The sequence below is a fragment of the Hippocampus bargibanti genome, linkage group LG03, assembly GCF_051943395.1.
Source record: "Hippocampus bargibanti isolate YZ-2025 linkage group LG03, ASM5194339v1, whole genome shotgun sequence".
Classification (NCBI taxonomy): Eukaryota; Metazoa; Chordata; class Actinopteri; order Syngnathiformes; family Syngnathidae; genus Hippocampus; species Hippocampus bargibanti.
In genome coordinates this window covers 14,625,891-14,645,501 of record NC_142736.1, presented here as the reverse complement: position 1 = coordinate 14,645,501, position 19,611 = coordinate 14,625,891, and the positions used below count along the sequence as shown (strand labels likewise).

The 19,611-nt window shown below is 41.6% G+C and overlaps 2 protein-coding genes across 6 annotated transcripts; one reads left to right on the top strand and one right to left on the bottom strand.

Moving 5' to 3' along the window:
* Positions 1–252: 252 nt before the first annotated feature.
* LOC148900433 (paired amphipathic helix protein Sin3a-like) lies at positions 253–7,787 on the top strand. 2 transcript variants are annotated; one of them, XM_088992147.1, is made up of 3 exons: positions 253–838; positions 1,078–1,285; positions 5,481–7,787. In XM_088992147.1, the coding sequence occupies exons 2-3, from the start codon at positions 1,136–1,138 to the stop codon at positions 5,694–5,696; spliced, it is 366 nt and encodes a 121-aa protein (XP_088848273.1). In that variant the 5' UTR covers positions 253–838; positions 1,078–1,135; the 3' UTR covers positions 5,697–7,787. The 2 variants fall into 2 exon arrangements, with proteins under 2 accessions (XP_088848273.1, XP_088848272.1); XM_088992146.1 differs by having other exon boundaries at positions 253–1,285.
* A 152-nt stretch (positions 7,788–7,939) lies between these two features.
* LOC148900432 (cellular retinoic acid-binding protein 1) lies at positions 7,940–16,312 on the bottom strand. Of its 4 annotated transcripts, none has more exons than XM_088992143.1 (4): positions 16,180–16,312; positions 14,371–14,549; positions 14,116–14,229; positions 7,940–8,423 (listed from the first exon to the last, which is right to left on the bottom strand). In XM_088992143.1, exons 1-4 carry the CDS (start codon positions 16,211–16,213, stop codon positions 8,373–8,375), a joined length of 378 nt encoding a protein of 125 aa, XP_088848269.1. In that variant the 5' UTR covers positions 16,214–16,312; the 3' UTR covers positions 7,940–8,372. The 4 variants fall into 4 exon arrangements, with proteins under 4 accessions (XP_088848269.1, XP_088848268.1, XP_088848267.1 ...); XM_088992142.1 differs by lacking the exon at positions 16,180–16,312 and adding an exon at positions 15,861–16,025; XM_088992141.1 differs by lacking the exon at positions 16,180–16,312 and adding an exon at positions 15,373–15,529.
* Between the last annotated feature and the right edge of the window lie 3,299 nt (positions 16,313–19,611).

The window sequence follows — 19,611 nt, the reverse complement described above, 5'->3', positions numbered from 1 at the left end:
GTTTCTGTGTCTGCTTTGTCATAACGTTCCACATGTGACAGCCTGTCTTGTAAAGTCTGGCACTCATTGAGTGTTTTTTTTTTTTTTTTTTGAGATGGCTGTCCAGAACCATATTCATTTCAGAACGAGACCTTTGCGCTTTGTCCTTCTTTGTTTCAACCCATTGCACAAATTATTTTCTCTGGCTGATGGTTTGTCATTGGGCTCACCCACATCTTATCCCTCCCCCCGCCTCCCCACTAAATCTATGAGAGGTCAGCAGCACAGGAGTAAAAAAAACTGTCCATCTTCACCCCCCATCAAACAAAAAAAAAACTCAGTTGCAGCACAGTTGCAGTTTCTTTTCCTGTTTTGTTGCGTTGGTTCTCATCTCATAATCATAACACTACATTGTTGGTGACAGTATGTGAACATCTTAAGTATTTTCCGCTCATATTTTGGATTGGTATCCAACAAGGCAGCAATTCTGTAGTGTTTGTTTCTAACAGTTTAACCTGAAATTGGCCTGGAAAGACTGTGTCTTGTCTTTTTAAGTGGAGCCCTGAATGCAAAAATATGCCTCATGCACTCAGTCCCCGCTCACCCATACTCTCTGTGGTAAGTACACATTTCAAACTTTCATTCCAGTGGGGTGATTATTTTCTTCTTTGTACAGTATTGGACTCAATGAACACTAAAATGACTTTTTTTCTTTTCTTTTTTTTGCGTGTGGATTTTCACTGTGACTGTGCTACAGTCAGTTTCACTGTATCGGAAATATTACGACTGCTGCCTCTGCTGCTCTTATAGATCCCCCATATCCCGAATGATTTGACCTCCTATCTTATTCTGTTCCTCGGTGAGTTGCAATGCATGGCTGTAAACATTCTTTTGAAAGGGACAGTCTTCTCAAATTTGACAAGACAGCTTTTTTATTGTGTGTACGGCTGTGAAATAGCATGTGACATGCTGAACGCAATATCAATACATTTTTAACGTAACCTGTAAACATGATACCCTTTTGACGTGCAAAATTCTGACTTGGAGTGTTTGGAGTTATCCAGTCGGACTCCTGACAACTGCTCTTTTGGCTTTCAGGAACCTGAGAAGAATAAGAAAGTGCCAGAGAGGATTGGGACAGCTGCAACAGGATAGGATGACTACAGGCCCCTCGGATGAATCGCAAGGTGACAAGAGCAAACTGAAGATGGAGTGCATGTTCAAGCTCAACTCCTACAAGATGGTCTATGTCTGCAAGTCAGAGGACTTCATGTACAGGCACACTGCTCTGAGACGAGCTCATCAGGCAAGTTCCACACACAGTTTGTCAGTAGCGGGTCGTGCATGTCAACCTGAGGCCTTCAGTAGTGCTACGTCTGAATCAATCCACAGCTGCGAGTGTGGTGTGATTTACTAAATGTCCACTCAAGGATGCCATTCGCCAGAAAATAACTGAACTTGTGACTTGAAGAAACTTAAGAAATACTGTCATTAAACTGTTAACATTTTGACTATGAACATGTGGATTCATGATAACCTCATAAAATTGCAATATTATTTGCTATTTTTGCTAGCTTGGGAGCTGTCCAACCTTTCTTAATGATGTCCATCTCCTCTTGAAAAGGGCTTTAACAGTATATCTGCAACCAAACCCATTTCTTTTCCTGCTTCAGCCATTGTGGCTTGAAAAAAATCACTATTAAATCGACACAACAATATAATTGCGTATGTAGCACGTCAAAGATACAGTGTGCTAGCTCTGGCCAGTATGCTCTTATCACTAGCGGCTAGTGATACTATAATTGGCTAGTGACTAGCCAAACAATCATGAGACTAGCCAATCATAGTTTGCGAAACTTGTGACGTTTCCAGTGCCTTCCAGCAGGCCTTGGGTTGCCGACTCGAACTCCGATTGCTTAAAGCAACAGCTTCATCGGCACGTCTGTGTAGGCTCTCAGTCGTACAGGAGTGGACCATTGATGAAAAGGTTTCTTCGGTCATTTCTTAGACATTAGAGGTAATCAGATTAGCTTCAAGGAGTAATCTACTGCTCCCCCAACTTTAGAGCAGGGACCTATCAGAGCAGTGGTCTGGCACTGCCGCCTCTGTCAATTAGGGATGTGTGTGTGTGTGTGTGTGTGTGTGTGTGTGTGTGTGTGTGTGTGTGTGTGTGTGTGTGTGTGTGTGTGTGTGTGTGTGTGTGTGTGTGTATGTATGTGTATATATATATATATATATATATATATATATATACACACACACATATATATATGTATGTATGTGTGTATATATATATATATATATATATGTATGTATATATATATATATATATATATACACATACATATATATATATATATATATATATATATATATATATATATATATATATATATATATATATATATATATATATATATATATATATATATATATATATATATATATATATATATATATATATATATATATCGCATCTCGTCCATCTCCGCTTTGTTCCAGTAGCCCATTTATTGAGAGATAAGATCATGGCAAGAATGAAAACTGGGCAACCAAGAAACCGATTACAACGGCTATGTGAAGTACCACCTGAAAGTCTCATGGAAACTGTGAATGCAGCACTGAGAGCGATCCCGACCGGAACGATCACGGAAACCAATGAGCTGATATACGCTTCAGCATCAGTGATCCAAGAGCAACTGTGAGTGCCACGATATTCGTTACCCACCATGGAAAAGACGGTTGGATGCTAAGATCAAGGCGGCTCGGAAAGATGTGAGTCAATTGACAGAGACCCAGAGAGGTGTGAATAAAAGGCCAATACCCAAGAGGTACATGCAGATAACCATACCTGAAGCACTCGAAACTGCCAAACAAAGGCTCCAGGCCTTGTCCAGTCGCCTAAAGAGGTACACGAAAGAGAATGAGGCCAGAAGAATAAACAGGCTGTTCGCAACACAACCTGCGAAAGTGTACGCTCAGTGGCAGGGTTCTAACAGCAGAGCAGACCCTCCAAGGCTGGAAACTGAAAGATACTGGAAAGGCATATGGGAGAAGGAGGTCGCACATAACAGCAGTGCACAATGGCTGGTGACTCTGAAAGAGGAGCACAGCAACCTCCCTGAACAGAACCCAGTTACCATCACAGCGGCAGATATACAAGAAAGAGTCTCGGGTATGACTGGACGGCACCAGGCCCGGATATGGTCCACACCTACTGGCTAAAGAAACTCACAGCACTCCACGAGCGCCTAGCAGCACAAATGAACCAGTTGCTGATGGATGGGACTCACCCAGGATGGCTAACTGAAGGGCGAACAATCCTGATCATGAAGGATTCCACAAAGGGCGCAGTTCCTTCCAACTATTGGCCAATAACCTGTCTCTCCACAACATGGAAGCTCATGTCAGGCATCATTGCAGCTAAGATAAGTGGACACATGGATCAATACATGAGCAAAGCACAGAAAGGCATTGGTAGAGATACTAGAGGTGCCAAACATCAGCTGCTGGTTGACAGAACAGTCGCACAAGACTGCGGGTCCCGACATACCAACATGTGCAAAGCCTGGATTGATTACAAGAAAGCATATGACTCGATGCCACACACATGGATCACTGAATGCTTGGAGTTGTATAAGGTCAACAGGACCCTGAGAGCCTTCGTTGCAAACTCGATGTGGAAAACCACACTTGAAGCCAATGGCAAGCCACTAACGCAAGTGTCCATCAAATGTGGCATATACCAAGGTGATGCACTCTCACCACTGCTGTTCTGCATAGGACTGAACCCCCTCAGCCAAATAATCGCCAAGACAGGCTATGGATACCGCCTCAGAAATGGAGCTACAATCAGTCACCTCCTCTACATGGATGGCATAAAGCTGTATGCTAAGAGCGAAAGGGACATAGACTCCCTGATCCACACAACCAGGATCTACAGCCGTGACATTGGGATGTCATTCGGGCTGGAGAAATGTAGTCGGATGGTGACTAAGAGGGGCAAGGTAGTCCACACTGAAGGGGTCTCACTCCCTGAAGGAACAATAGCAGACATTGAAAACAGCTACAAGTACCTCGGTATACCACAGGCCAATGGCAACCTCAAACTAGCAACAAGGAAAGCGGCTACGACCAAATACCTCCAGCGGGTGAGGCAAGTCCTATGAAGCCAGCTCAATGGCAAGAACAAGACCCGGGCAATAAACAGCTATGCCCTGCCAGTGATCAGATACCCTGCAGGAATAATAAGGTGGCCAAAGGAAGAGATTCAGACCACGGATGTTGAGACCCGAAAACTCCTCACCATGCATGGAGGGTTCCATCCCAAATCCTGGTTGAATCACTGGTTGAAAATCACTTCATTAGAATCTGATTAGAATTAGAGGGACAACTCATATTAGAGGCTTTGGAGAGAAAGTCAGAGAGGCCAGACTGAGATGGTTTGGACATGTCCAGAGGAGAGAGAGTGACTATATCGGAAGAAGGATGCTGAGCCTTGAACTGCCAGGCAGGAGACCGAGAGGAAGACCGAAGAGGAGGTTTATGGATGTGGTCAAAGAGGACATGAAGGTAGCTGGTGTGAGAGATGAGGATGCACAAAACCGGGTTAGATGGAGGGGGTCGCTGTGGCGATCCCTGAAGGGCAAGGGCGAAAGGAAAAGAAGATACAGGGCCAGAGTTACCAGCACAACTTTAATTCGCTGACGAATTAACGTTGACGGGGGGGGGGGGGAAATCCGATGACGACTGAAGAAAACTTTTCATCGAAGTTTCATCGACATTGATTTTTATGCTCCAGGGCCTGCTGAACTGATTGTGAGGGCATCCAGGTAGATTTCTGACCCTGGTAACAAGTGAGGGCTGAAATGTGATTGGTTAAATGCTTAAATACGAAATACATCTGGAAGTAACACAAAAAGGGAAAGGCATTGAAAGGAAACTGAAAGACAATTTGGAATTATTTAATAAAAAAATTATGGACAAAATATCATTAACATTCGTCTTCTTCTTTTCCTTTCGGCTTTTCCCTTCAAGGGGTCGCCACAGTGAATCAGTTACCTTCATCTTCATAAATTTGATTGGCATGTTTGTTTTGGCCCAGCTTTTATGTCGGATGCCTTTCCTGACACAACCCTCTGTATTTATGCGGGCTTGGGACAGGCACAAGAAGACACTGGCTTGTGTCCCATTAGTCTGTGATTCAGAGATTTTTAGGCCAGCAGTAAAGGCCTTGCAGGCCCTGACAGCTCACCACTACAGTTTGTTCTTGTGGGTTCTTCTGCTCCTCAAGCAGAAACCCATTCATTCATATTTGATCCCGGGTGTCTTCATTAGGGTCGATGGACCACGCATCATCTGCAGCCTTGTAACACAAAAAGTGTCGGAAGTAAACGTTTGTAACAGTTATGTAAATGTATCATTTTGTCAATTGGTTGTACCCAAAGTCCACCCTCCGCCCCTTTTAATTTTTTTTTATCCCCAATGCGTGTATCTTACAGTCCCACAAGCGGGTCCACAGACGCCTGCACAGACGTTTTCAAGCCCGGTTAGACACCTGGGCCACGGAGCATGTGACAAGCGACATGGCCGACGAATGCCGGAAGTGGCTGATGGGAGAAGGACAAGAAGGCTTGCTGCCCTGCAGTACCACGTGCAATCCAGAGATCCTGCACTATCTCACTGTTAACAAGTACAGAGTCAAGTACAGAACATAGTCGTATCAGCGACCACATGGTAGGACTGTCTATGGACATTGAATGAAACTTCATTCTTCACTCTGCCTCTTCTTTTGACAACTTTCGGCCGCTCGTTTTGTCACTCAATGCAGGCAAATTTCTCACTTTTCCATGATAGAAAATCTGATTTTTAACAAAGTTAATCCCTCCTAACTTCTTGTAAATGGATTGTCAGTAGCTTGGCATCTCTTCAAGAAAAGAAAAAACTCAAGCTCGGCTTAGTTATGTCTTTGGGTCACGACAAAATTTGTGATTCCAGCTGTAAAAGTGGGCAGCTTGCGAATGTTTCCCTTGCTGGCAAAGGTGCACTCATGCACGCTGGAGTCCACAGCTCTACTACGTTCATTCAATCAGGACAAGCCAGCCACTTTTTGTAAATGATTCTCGATGTGTACGGCACTGTTTTATTCTAGTGGCGATATTTAGCTAGATACAGCTAAATACAAAATGTACAGTAACTTTTTTTGCTTTGTGTGTTTGTAATGACTACAATGGGGAGGGGGGGGGGTAGGTGAGAGACCTGTTGGTGTGGTGGCGGTTTGGTGAAGGTCAAGAAAGGCTTGACCTTCACCAGGCGACCAACATTCTTCAAGATGAAACCGTCTACAATTTTAAACCGTCTTTGGCATCGCTACGACTTCTGGTTTTAAAACGACCGACTGTATCCAAATAGCATTTTGTGCTCGTGTGCGCAGAGTTCCCTCTGTTTTAGTTTTATTCTTATTATTGTTTTCTTTTTTTGGATGTCCAGTTTTCAAGACTATCAAACCAACAGCGGCTCTCTCATTGTATTTACGTTTGTCCAAATGATCCGTATCTGTGTGACAGATATGACGCTTTGAATGTGTGTATTTTCCCCATGTTCAGTGTCAATGTCTCCTCTCACCGGTGTAATATAGTAGTTCTCTTTGTGAATGTCAGCCATGTACAGTATTTGGGCCAGCTAAACTAGTCAGCAATACTTCTACCCCACTGTGAATGTCAATGGTTGTCAAACATTGCCTCTCTTAAGCTCATCCTAAACTGCAAATATTGATCTTGAAATTGTAGATATTTTAGGATTATGTGAGGGCAGTAACTTTTAATGAATAATAACCTGAGGCTGTGAAGCGGTGGAATTCAGCCCGTGACGCCAACTTAGACCTGTCACATGCAAATATTGTACTGAAAAAAAAAAACTGAACTTTACGTGCGCTATCTAAAAAAAGACACAAATGCTTTTTTATGTCACCATGTGACATGAAATCATAAATGTTTCCTGTTTCCGTTAATATTAGCATTCCCCAAATTATTTGCATTTGCCGAATGCCAGAATAATGAGTGATGGATGGTTCTTAAATTTTTTTTTTATGACTTTAACATCAGAGACATTTTCACACGGTACTGTGTGTGACTTGGTTGAAACATTGGATGGTGTAAGTGAGTTGATTTGATCGGCCATCTTGCTTGTGCGTGCCTTTTCAGCACTGGCCATAATTTTCAAGAGGATTGAGATTTGCTTATGGATTTTTTTTATCCTTTAAAATACATTGCAATCAATTTGGCAGTGTGATTTAGGTAATTGTCTGAAGCATTTATGCCAGAGCTTCAACTTCCTGGCTGATAACTTGAGAGCGTGCTTCAGTAAATCCTCGTAATTCCAGAATTGTTGATTTTCAGGAGTCGCCAAAAACTGCCCATTTGTTAAATTGTTAACATCGTCTGAGTGAGCAAGCTACTTTCAGCACTGGATGGTATAGCTATGTGGCCAAAAAAAGAAAGAACTTTTCTAAATTCTAACAAAGTAGGTTTTGGCCCAATATCAGTGATTTGTTCATTGATGCGAAGTACGATCCTAATTAACTCAAACCGAGCAGAAGCCTCCATTGCCCTATTGTAATCTTGTCGTATGTACCTTTCTACACTTTGAAGAAGGTATTGAAAAAAACCATCCCTCATTATTCTTGGATACAGTGAATTGAATTAATTTTGGAAGTCTCTATTTACCTAGGACAGGAAAACTTTATTGTGATTTCATTTCAGACAGTCATGACAAAACTGTGTCTTTTTTTTTTAATTCCGGGTGTGAGCTTCTTTCAACTTTCTGTCTCTACGTTTTCCACAGAGGGGGTATGATGAGACGAGCAAACGCACCAAAGTTTGACACCGAAGAAAAGATTTTCAACATTGGGGGGTATTGGTTGTCTTTTTTAAAGTGATGCTTACTGAACCAGCTACACAGACAATCTTGGAGTTTGGTTTTTATTTTTGTATTCACGATGTTCATTGTGAATGGAATATGCCACGTGGTTCAAAGGAGCTGATTGTATATCTTCTTTTACTGTTCTCTTCATGTATATGTGTTAGTCTGGTCTTTGCTATTAAACTCTCCTTTATAAACAGAAATATGTTCATCCATATCCTATACTTTCACTTGAAAAACTGTCTGTCCGCACAATTCGACATTGAATGGAAGCTGTATTTTATTACTTTGGGATTTACTAGAGAAAACAAATATACTCCACCTTATTGAAGTACAGTGCTGTAAATAGATATTGGGATTATGCAGATACATTCATATCAGTGTTTTTTTATGAAACCGTGAAACAGTATGATGAAACGGCTGATGGGGGCCGGAGCGATATGTTTTGAAGGTTTTGCAGATTCAGTTTGCTCCTACGCTCGCATGTAGATTCTGGTGCACACCACATCGTCAGCTCCAAAAGTCTGAAACAAACAATGACAATATACTACATGACCTTTAGTCTACGGTCTGTTTATTCGACTGTATATATGTTTGCTTTGCATTAAATGCAATATTTACATTTGTATCTACAAAGGTTTAAACCACCTTCACTGTTTTAAGTAAAATGGCAATGCAATGTTAAATGGCAGTTATGATCTTGATGGGTACTAAATAAGTGAGGTGTGATTTCAGTGTGAATAGACTTTTGTTTTGAAAGGACTACGTCAAAAATTCCCATTTTAACATTTCAGTCATGCTTTGCACATTTCAACAACAGCAGTCAGCAGAAATTTGGAGAAGATAACTTTGTCAAAACCTTAATGGATGAATATACAAGGTGTGCAGTACCAAAAGCACCATTCAAACATTTTTTTGTGGCAAGCCATTGCCACACAATAAAAAAGTGAAATGTGTTTGCCAAGACAGTGTTTGCCAAAAATAAATAGACAGATAAAGGGAACTTGGGGCCTTTAACTAAATTCACAATTGTGTCGTAGTTACACAAATGCACACACATGCAGTGGATACAAAACCTACACTTCTCTGGGTAAAAGGAAAAAGGGAGCAACTTAAATCATTTTTCCACCTTTAACTTATTCACTACCATTCACGAATTTATTTGGGAATTAAAAATATGTGGATTGCCATTCCCAATTTTTTTTTTTTTTTTTTTTTTTTTTCTAATTTGGGTGCAGGTAAAGCGCTGGCCATGGCCTCTGGCAATGTTTTTTCCTTTCCACAAGGGGGGCAGCATTTCCCTTTTTTCCATGTTAGGGCTTTGTTCCAACTTCAGCTGTTGTTAAAGCGCTATATAAACCAATATGGATGTATTGCATTGGATTTTGGACAGCCACCCTCATTTCAAGCTCATACAACTCCAGACCCATATAAATAAGGAAATAACTTTTTCTCTGATGACAGAAGAGAATCTAAGGTTTCTTGCGCTGCATTGGATGTTTATGTAGTCCTAAAACTCAATATTCTGTGGGTCTTGCAATTTGAGTGAAACTGACAAAAACCCTGGCACAGGAGAGGACACATTTTTGCACATGTCTGGCAGTGAATGAGTTAATATGAGCTACAGTATAACTTGCAATGAAAAATCAATCATTGATTGCAGGAGCAATGCCCAATTGCATAACATTTCATAACCACAGGACTTTGTTGCGGTGCTTTTAGCTTTTCTTACAACAGCACGTCTTTATGAGGTATTATGGCGCATCTCTTTTTTTACACACAATTCTCAATCTGTCCAATTGTGAGGGCATCTCCTCTTTCTAAGTCAGGGGTATCCAAAGTCGGTGCTCGAGGGCCGCCGTCCTGCCTGTTTTCCACTTCTCCCAGGAGCAACACACCTGATTCAAATCATCAGGACCATTTTGATGCTGCTTCAGAGCTGGCTGATGAGCTGATCATTTGAATCAGGTGTGTTGCTCCTGGGAGAGCTGGAAAATAGGCAGGACAGCGGCCCTCGAGGACTGACTTTAGACACCCCTGTTCTAAGTGGTCCCAGCGGATCCTCAATGTTTGATCACCCATTGCCTAAGGTAAATGATAGTGGCTCTTGTAATAGAAGGATCTTGCTGAATGCTACTTAAACCGCATTGAGCCCAAAAAAGTTGCTTTATTCCACCGCGCTTCCCTATTTCCACTCTTGATTCCAGTGATGTGCGGTTAGGTTCATGGCTGGTGAGGCACTGATGTCATCGCAGTCAGATTTACAAACATGAACTCTACAGAGTAGCTTATTCACCATTTGATTGGCAACAGTTAATGTGTTTTGTTTAAAATGTCATGTCAGCATTCTTTATATAAACTGTAGCATAGAAAAAAATAATTTAAAAAATGTGATTATCGTGTTACCTTTACTTATAAATGAAGTCCGTGCGCTGCTCCTTCTGAAGAAAGACATCGATAACTTATTTGTAGAAACCTTCCTTATCTTTCTTCAGTTTTAAAAGTCTCTATTTCTTTCAATTTAGATATGTAATCCGCCATTCTAAATAAGGCCAAGCAACACAAAAAAATGACTGGATGGTTGCACTTAACTTGCTAACAGTTTACTGTAGCTTGCTCTCACTAATTCTATTATTCTGCAGCTGAGGGGGCGCAAGAATCTCTGTAATCACCAGCGCCCCCTGTCATGCGGCAGGAGAACTGTTGCCTCACCTATGCACACAGTTTTGATTAAAATAAAATAAACACTTTGTACAGTGTTTATAATGTAAAGTGGCTACATTATATACACCAGCTAAACTGTAGAAATGTAGTTCATATACTAAAAGTGTTTGAACACTAATAGCGATATGCAGAGAGACAGCAATGCGGTCTCACTGCAGAGCAAGCCAGCACAGTTAGCATAGTGATTGCGCAATCCATGGTGAGGCTCAGCCGGCTGGTGCCTCACCGCTCGTCTCTATTTCGTATTTGAACGGTAAATGTGAACATTCAGGGATTTTGGAAAAAAAAGTGAAGTTAAATGGAAAATAACTTTAAAGTACACATCAGCAAATAAATATAACTGTTTAATTTCCTTTTTTCATTTGACATTTCTATAATTACAGGTGAGGCACGGCCTCACCAGCCTCCCCTGACTGCACGTCACTGCTTGATTCCATGAAAGCATCGCAGCGTGACCGGTCGGAATCCAAGGGCTTGCGGTAGTGTTGTCGGCGTATCGTTTGCTACGATTTATGGAAGTCCCAGAGGAAAATCTTTATGGCCGCCTGCAGCACTCCACATCATTATCCCGGGCCATGCTAGGTGCAGTGTGCAAGCGGGTGCGCGAGTCGGTGACAAATGGAGCTGATATAGGTCCATCTGGTACCCGGCCAGCCGCCCAGGAAGGCATTAAGTGAAGCTAGCGCTCGGGTTCGTTTACAATTCTCCACACCGTGATCAATGAGGCCAATTTGAGGCTGCAGAAGAGCGAAGGATTATCAAAAGCACACATTTTCACCTGATTCTTTTCTCCCCTCGAACCGCCCATTCGAGACCTCAACACTCAAATCAAATGGCCTCAACTATAACGGAAGAATGAGCTTCCTGTCAGAAGCAATAACATTTATTTTCCACACTGCCACTTATCATTTTAAGGGTTGACTCAAAGTGGTCATTAAAGTCTGGCCGTCCTCAATCTCACTGAGAGCAGCTGCAATCCACCATGTCCGCTGTCCAACTGAAAGCCCCGAGAGCAACAAAAATATGGCTTGCAAATGCTTTGAGTTATTTTCTGTTTTCAGCTTTCCATCCTGGAAACTTGTCTCTTTTGTCCCGTTGCAGGACTAGCTGTCGATATTGTGCGGCGTTGTGAATATTATTACACATATTTGTCTGTACATTATTTGCTTGATCTAAGGGCCACTGTTCACATTTTGTTGCATGACACCGTGGGTGTCAACACTGGCCAGTTGCCTTCAGGGGGCCAGTTGACACATTAAAACCACAAAAATGGATGATGACTCAGGATTCTGATATGCCCTGTGATTGACAACCTCTTGACCAAAAGCTACTTTTTACAGCTCATAGCCCCCACTGGACATAATACCGCGGTACCTGAGGATGAGAGTGTTGGAGGGTTTTGACCAGCATGATAGCAAATCTCAGTTTTGTTATGTTTTGTTTTTTTAACATGATCCAAAGAACCGTGAATTTTAATTTCTATTTCATTTGAACAAAACGGCAAATGGTGGCCACAGGAAGCTGCCATTTTGGATATTAGCAACCCCCTGTCTCTTCTCCAGTTAGGAGTTTCGCCAAATTATCCTACCGATTTTTTAAAAAAACAAACAGCCCGTGTACCTTACTCCTCCATCAAGATGGGTATCGAAAAACAGTTCTTGTTGAGAAGCAGTTCCTAGACTTTAAATTTCTTGGAATCGTTCGCTGTTTTTGCAAATGATTCCCTGATCAATTCCAGTTGGGACCTATGATGTCACCGCGCCCATGTTGCATAGTGACGTATTTATTTATTTATTTGGTTTGTTATTTATTTTACTGCATTGGCTAACAAGATGCTCAGAAGTCTGTTCACATTTTACAAGAAAGTATAGCAAAAGGGTAACTTGCACTACTTAGAAATGACATTATTTCATCAAAGGTAGCGAACCGCTAGAGCTATTCCACCTCTTCAGGCTCTGCAAAAGCCTGATAAGCGATCCTGATTATTTGAATCAGATGTGTTGGAGAAGGGGAACGTCTAAAACGTGTACAAGACCGACCTTTAAATACTGAATTACGGCGGACCTGGTATACGCTCCAAAATATTATGACTGTTATAAGGGGTGGTGCTTGTGTTATTGTTATTATACATTATAGCGGTGTTGCACATCTTTCATCAGTCTCCTGCCTGGTCAAACTCGCACTATTAACAAGTTTGTTTTTTCCAATGATCCATCCCCACTGTGCCGATCGTTTTACAGCCCAACACTCCACATGGACACCCACACCCTTATCTTGAATTCAAAACAGATTTTGCCGTGCCAAAAACATACCATTGATCCAAATTACATCCCCTCCCAAATATTTGTGTGATTGATGTTTCGTCACAGTCAGTACAGAGCAGCTTGTCAACACGCCCTTGTGGGCTTTGTAGTCCATCTGGTCCATCATACCCAGGGGGGCCTTATGTTGACAGGGAAAGCACACGATGATGTTTCCCCTCCCTTAAATTTACGACAAGACCGTCAATGTTCCAACAAAACTCATGCAAACCCCACACAGGAAGGCCGGAGCTGGAATTGAACCCTGCATCTCTGCACTGCGAGCCGGACTTGCAAACCAGTCGTCCATCGTGCCACCACCGTTTACTCTTCCTTATTTTGAGAGCACTCCTGCGTTGACTCACTACTATTTGGATCCACCCTTCTGCCGCCGTGACCACAACAACGCGCGATAAGCTTATTTATATGGAAATTGGATGATGGAGACCACAGGTGACAAAGTGAAGGCCCTGGGGTCTAATCTGGCCTCCTGCCACAGCATTTTCACAGCCCACGAAAGCAAGTAAAACTTTTATGATGCTTGCTAAAGTCCGAACCAAATTTTCAAAATGTCCCATGCAAACCACAATAACAGTCATTATTTTAGACTTAAATTTTGAAAAAAAATACTCATTAATTCATTATGCGTTCAGTATATTATATGTGGAGGGGAATAAACATTCTAAGGGTTTCCCCAACTTCACAACTGCCCCTGAGAGGAAACCGTAACAACAATGTGACTCGCGGCAAAAAATGAGTTTGATACCCTTTATATAGACCTTTTATAAGATGCCTCGGTAGATTATTGGTTAGCTGCATGTCTGCCTCGCAGTTATGAGATTTACAATTCCAATCTCGATCCTGGTTTTCCGTTGGGTTTGGGGCATTTCCAGTCGCTCTTGTTTTATTCCATAACTCTGCTTGCTCTCACATTCCAAAATGATGCATGTTCGGTTCATTCAAACTAAATTGTCCATATATGTATGCCATTTAATTGGCCAGTGACTAGACCAGGGTGTATTCTGCCACTCACCCAAAATCAATTGTACTGTCATTAGAAAATGAATTCTTTTTTGACACAGACAGAACTTAATATTGTCATCTTTGTCCATGAAGTTCTTTCGTGTGCATCTGAACCAAAGACTGTCATGAAAAGAATATTATCAAAATAATAATGATAAAGAGTACCAACCAAAATGAGTTCTTCCCCTCTGAGCTCTCTGGTCCAGAAAGTTTTTGGCCCGTTGCCGCTTAGTAGAGTCTGTTTGCAGTACATTTTGTTTTCCGTCTCCCAAGTGGCCAAACTCTGTAAAGGTGTGTTTGCATCATGTCTCGGGTTGTTTCTCTTCATCACTCAACTCTGTCATCAATTGAACTACTGACTTCCATTACTGTTTGTTTACTTTCTTGTTCACATTACGAGTGCTAGCTCTGTCCACGAAATTACCTTACACTTTCTTCCATCCACGGTCTCCTCATTGAACTCCTCGCCAATGTGGAAGTTGATCTCTGTGGTCCGGATCGTGGTGGAAGTCTTGATGTAGAATTGCTCTCCATTCTGTCGGATCTCCACGTGAGGCTTGGACGCAGCTGTTACGGCGACCTTTCTCAACATTGCGTTCACACCTGAAAATACAGAGACTTTGTGCTAAGTGTACCAAACTTCCTTATGAATAGCCTCTTGTGGTTATACCGCTATTCATAAATCCAACACGGCATGGAAGATGTGTGCATGGTGTAATGGTACATTCACCTGATTTAGGTGCAGACAGTGTGAGTTTAGTTCCTACATAGTGGCAGTCTGAATGCGAGTGCCAATGATTGTCCGTCTCTATACGTGCCAGGCAACTGGTTATAGTTTGCCTTTCAGCCAAAGTCACCTGCAATAGGCCTCAAAACAACACACAAACAACATCCATCCATCCATATTTACGTACCACTTTTCCTGTTCAGGTTTGTATGTGAACTGAAAATGACACAAATCCAGACGACACAAACATTTATAGTAGAGGAGTCTCCCCAAAAAGTCTCCCCAATATGCTATAAAATATGCTGTTAAGTAGCACAAAGTCTGCACACTGCATCCTGTCCTCAACGATATATTAATTCCTGCAAATGAATAGTAAAACTCTTCACCTTCTCTCTGACTTACTAAATGCACAAATGTGTTGACTACTACCGGAAAATATATTTCCACGCCGTACTCAATCATCTCATCAAGTCATTTCACAACAACCACATAAGTAATTAATTGTGATACTTTTGCTTCCTGTAACAAATTCAAGCCCTCCACAAGATGATCAGAATGCTGCAAAATATGAATTACTGCAAATGTGAGCATTCCAGGTGTTCTCATCTATATTTGACAGCAAAGACCCCTCTTTCTAACTAACAAAGCTCCCACCTGAGGCCACTCAGAGCCCCACAGAAGATAAAAAAGCATTCTCACCCAGCGCCTTGAGTAATTCGTCAAAATGTTCGCTGGTTTTCATCTTCCAAGTGCCTGCAAAATTTGGCATGTCTCCTCCTCAGTGCGTGTGTGTCCGACTTTGTCTATCAGTGTTCGTCTCGACTGCTTCTTCTTCCCTCCAAAGTGTCCTCCTTCTGTCTTTCCTCTTGTGTACTTAATGATCTCAGGCGAAGAGCCAAACCCCCTCCACATCCCTTGTAACACACATGCACACACCCACACACATACTTCACTCTTAATTGCGTCATTAAATTTGTTTTTCTTCTTTTGTCCTCCAAAATAAGGTTTCTGTTTGAAGGTCTCATCCGAGTGTACTGGTCATTTTTATGACTCACCAAAACAAATGAGATTTTCTACCCCATTGCTACATCCCATCAACTCACAATCTTCATTAATGTGACCATCCTCTTGTCCTGCACACGCACATACACACACATGCACTCACCCCGACCTCCACCCCTACCCACCCTTGAGAATAGCTCTCACGGTTCCTCCTCCAGGCCGCGACCATGTCACAAATGTTCCCTCCACATCCATCTTTTTCGACAAAGTGGTCCTCCAGACAGGCTTTGATAAATAACGTGTGGAGTGGACCGGCGGAGCACTCTGTCTTCCCAGCAGGAAGCATCAGCTGAAAGATGTCTCCCCCCTGTGTTATTTTCTGTGTTGTTCTTATTTCTAAATGTTAAATCATTTTGTGGAGTAAAAATGGGAAAGACGGGTTCAGCAGAGAGGATATGAAAACATAATTTTAGTGAATGTACCTCCACTCACCCAGAAACATACCTTTGGTGCGGACTTTCATCTTATCAACCAACATAATGAGCTATGAGCTGCGGTGTCATGCGGGTCACCTCCATGAGATGCATGGACGGCTCGGAGTTTGGAGGGCATTGAGGAGAGGAAACATATTAGAGACTGTTTAACTTAGATGTCGCTATAGATATATCACGTTTCATTTTACAAAGCAACTCAATATGCTTTACACATCTCAAAACAAAGGCATTTACAAACAGAAGTTAACGTTCAGAAGCAAAACTGAGAAAACCAAAGTCGCTTACCAAAATGACTAAAGAACATAGACCAAGTGCAGCGACCTAGTAGGATACCGCGAGTTAGTAAAATTTACAGGGGGTTGGTCATCTGTTTACGACAGTACAGTCCAAGGGAGGCCAATCTGCGGCTCACCCGCATGCGGATCATTGGTTGGTTCAATGCAGCTGCTGGGCTTTCACACGATGAGCACGAAAATGCCTCTGCTGTGGCACAGCTATGTATTTAAAAAAGGTGATGAATACGCAGAACAGACTAGGAACGCTGCTGCCGCTGCTTACTTGAAAAAAACTTGGCTGTAAAGTGTCCCTGAAAGTTGTGAGAGGCGCTTATAAATGAAATGTATTATTATTATTATTATTATTATTATGTCAGCAATCCCGTTCCTTGATTGGCATACAGTGTCACCAATCAGATGACAACTATGACAACTGGTCGCTTCAAAAGTCGATCTTCGGGGCAAAAAAAAAGTTTAGCTTATGTGGCAGCAGTAAGTAACTGCTGCAGCGCACATCCAGACAGTTCCTGCTTTTGAATGACAATAACGGAATGCATGCCAGATTCAAGAGCAGGAATGCCAGAAGTTCATGCACTAAGGCAGGGGTCCCCAACCCCCGCGGACCGGTACCGGTCCGTGGGTCATTTGGTACCGGGCCGCGCAGAAAGAATAATTTACATAATTTCCGTTTTATTTATCTGAGTCCGAACTATGTTTTATTTTGAAAAATGAAAAGTCACCGCTTGCAGCGCATTTCCGTGACGAGGAATGGGTCGCAAAGCTCGCATACTTGTGAGACATATTCAACCTGCTCAATGAACTCAATCTGTCACTTCGGGGGAAATGACAATTGTCTTCAAGTTGTCTGATAAAGTAGCTGCATTTAAAGCCAAACTGCATTTGTGGGGACGGCGCGTGACATAAGCAAGACACTTCGGGTGTCATTGTCTCCCATTATCCCTAGATGAGACCGTCTCGTTACAGAGAATCAAGCTCGGGGGTCCCACTAATTCAGTTGGAGTGAGTTGCATTTTTCATGCGCTTTGTACGTTTGTTTTTGTGGTGTATCTTATTTTGAAGGCACGTTTAAACATTACCCTCGCGACCATAGAGCGCTCAGGGGCAGAGACGTAGTTACATATGTTGTTGGCGCGATGTTACCACGACTCTTCTAATAAAGTTGTATAAAAATACACAATGGATTCGCATTTATTATTATATTTAAAAGAAAGAAAAAACAGTTTCCATGCCTGTCGTTATCATTTTATTTTGTTGTATTTATCCGTCGGTCCGTGAAAATATTGTCTGACATTAAACCGGTCCGTGGCGCAAAAAAAGGTTGAGGACCCTTGCACGAAGGTACAACACAACATACAACACAATACAATACATTCTAATTTATATAGCGCTTTCACAACACCTGCAGTTGTGACAAAGCGCTTCACATAATAGTCAACATAAAGCAAAAATACTAAACACAACAGTAACAAAAGCACAATTGTGCAATCTTAACAAGTTTCCCCATGAAAGAGATTCTTATAGTATTTTTGTTTGTGGACTTGATTGAACTGACAGTTTGTGAATGTGAGAGTGCACATATTTATTTTTGAAAATGAGTGGCCTGTGCTCTTTGGACTGTCGGAGTCGATTTCGTGTGTGTGTGTGTGTGTGTGTGTGTGTGTGTGTGTGTGTGTGTGTGTGTGTGTGTGTGTGTGTGTGTGTGTGTGTGTGTGTGTGTGTGTGTGTGTGTGTGTGTGTGTGTGTGTGTGTGTGTGTGTGTGTGTGTGTGTGTGTGTGTGTGTGTGTGTGTGTGTGTGTGTGTGTGTGTGTGTGTGTGTGCAACAAACTTAAGCAAGTCAATCCTAACTGAGCCTTGTTGCATGAATTGATGAAGCCTCCTCAGAGAGGCAAAATGTCTTCTCATAAAAGCGGAGCAGTCCATTTGTGACTGAGTCAATGTCCTGAAACAGTAATGCCCAAAAGAATATCTTGAAGCAAGCTTCATATAGCGAGAAGAAAAGCGGATGAGTTAAGCAGGAAACTGACATCTTAACGATGAAATATACAGCGTGAAAGCAAGTCTTTTATTGCTTCTCACTTTTAAAATGGATACAATTGATTATAAATGTGCAATCTACATTCAGTTGTATTGATCTCAGATAGGTGGCAGGTTTTGATAATTACCCTTGCAAACGTAAGAGAAAACTTTAGCATAAACCTTCCATTGGATGATGATATGATGACTTCATGCATCTGTCACAATCAATATGACTCCAAAAGCTATTTTTCACCCAAATGTTTGATGACCAATACAATACTTTACAGTTGTTTTTCATTTGAGAATTGGTTGGAACCGACCAACCCAAAGTTCAGCAAAGGGTGCCTTTGACAATGTCTAAAGAAAGTGATGCATAGTCTCAAAAGTAAAAATGATCTCAAAATACAAAACAATTACTTCAGGTGCATGATTTATTATATCGACTTTTTTGATGTTCAGTAGCACAGACAAAAATAAATTGGCATGGAAGTGCACCCATGCAAATAATCTAATACCACATCGCGCTCCTTGTTCTCACAATTTAGTCAAAGTCAGCTTTATTGTCAAATATGCTAATATTCATAGTTATGTAGTGTTAAGATGTTTTTATATACAGAATGTCTTTTCCAGTGTGAAGGTTAACCACTCATTTCCTAAAAATAGCAACACCCAAATACAATATAAAGGAATAAATTACACACAATATATTCTTTCAAGACACCAACACCAAATCCAGCATTTCTCTTGTGCTTAAAAACATAAAAATAGGAATGAAAACAGTTGTGATTGCATGGAACTTGCTATTTTGTCATTTTTATAGGAATATCAAATACACATTTAATGACCGTACCAGGGGGGAAATATATAGATCTTTTATCATTACTTCCTGGAAAAAGTGGAAAAAAAAGAGATGACCTCCCACAATTCAATAGTTACCTGACAAAAATCTGGTTTGGGCAAGGGCCCACTTTTTACTGTTCAAACATTTATAGTAGAGGACAAAACTCTCCCTACAATTGCATAACCAAATTTCATGCTCAGAATGAAAAATAAAATCAGTCTGCAAATACTTATTAAAGGAGAAGTCTACCAGAGCATTTTCTTCACAGTAATGTTTCATGTGCCTCAA

Coding starts and splice junctions, on each gene's coding strand:
- LOC148900432 (XM_088992142.1), bottom strand. CDS start 15,930: ATGGATGTGGAGGGAACATTTGTGACATGGTCGCGGCCTGGAGGAGGA. Junction 14,550..15,860: donor CGTGAGAGCTATTCTCAAGG/GTGGGTAGGGGT, acceptor CTGTATTTTCAG/GTGTGAACGCAATGTTGAGA. Junction 14,230..14,370: donor TGGATGGAAGAAAGTGTAAG/GTAATTTCGTGG, acceptor ACACCTTTACAG/AGTTTGGCCACTTGGGAGAC.
- LOC148900433 (XM_088992147.1), top strand. CDS start 1,136: ATGACTACAGGCCCCTCGGATGAATCGCAAGGTGACAAGAGCAAACTG. Junction 1,286..5,480: donor CTCTGAGACGAGCTCATCAG/GCAAGTTCCACA, acceptor TGTATCTTACAG/TCCCACAAGCGGGTCCACAG.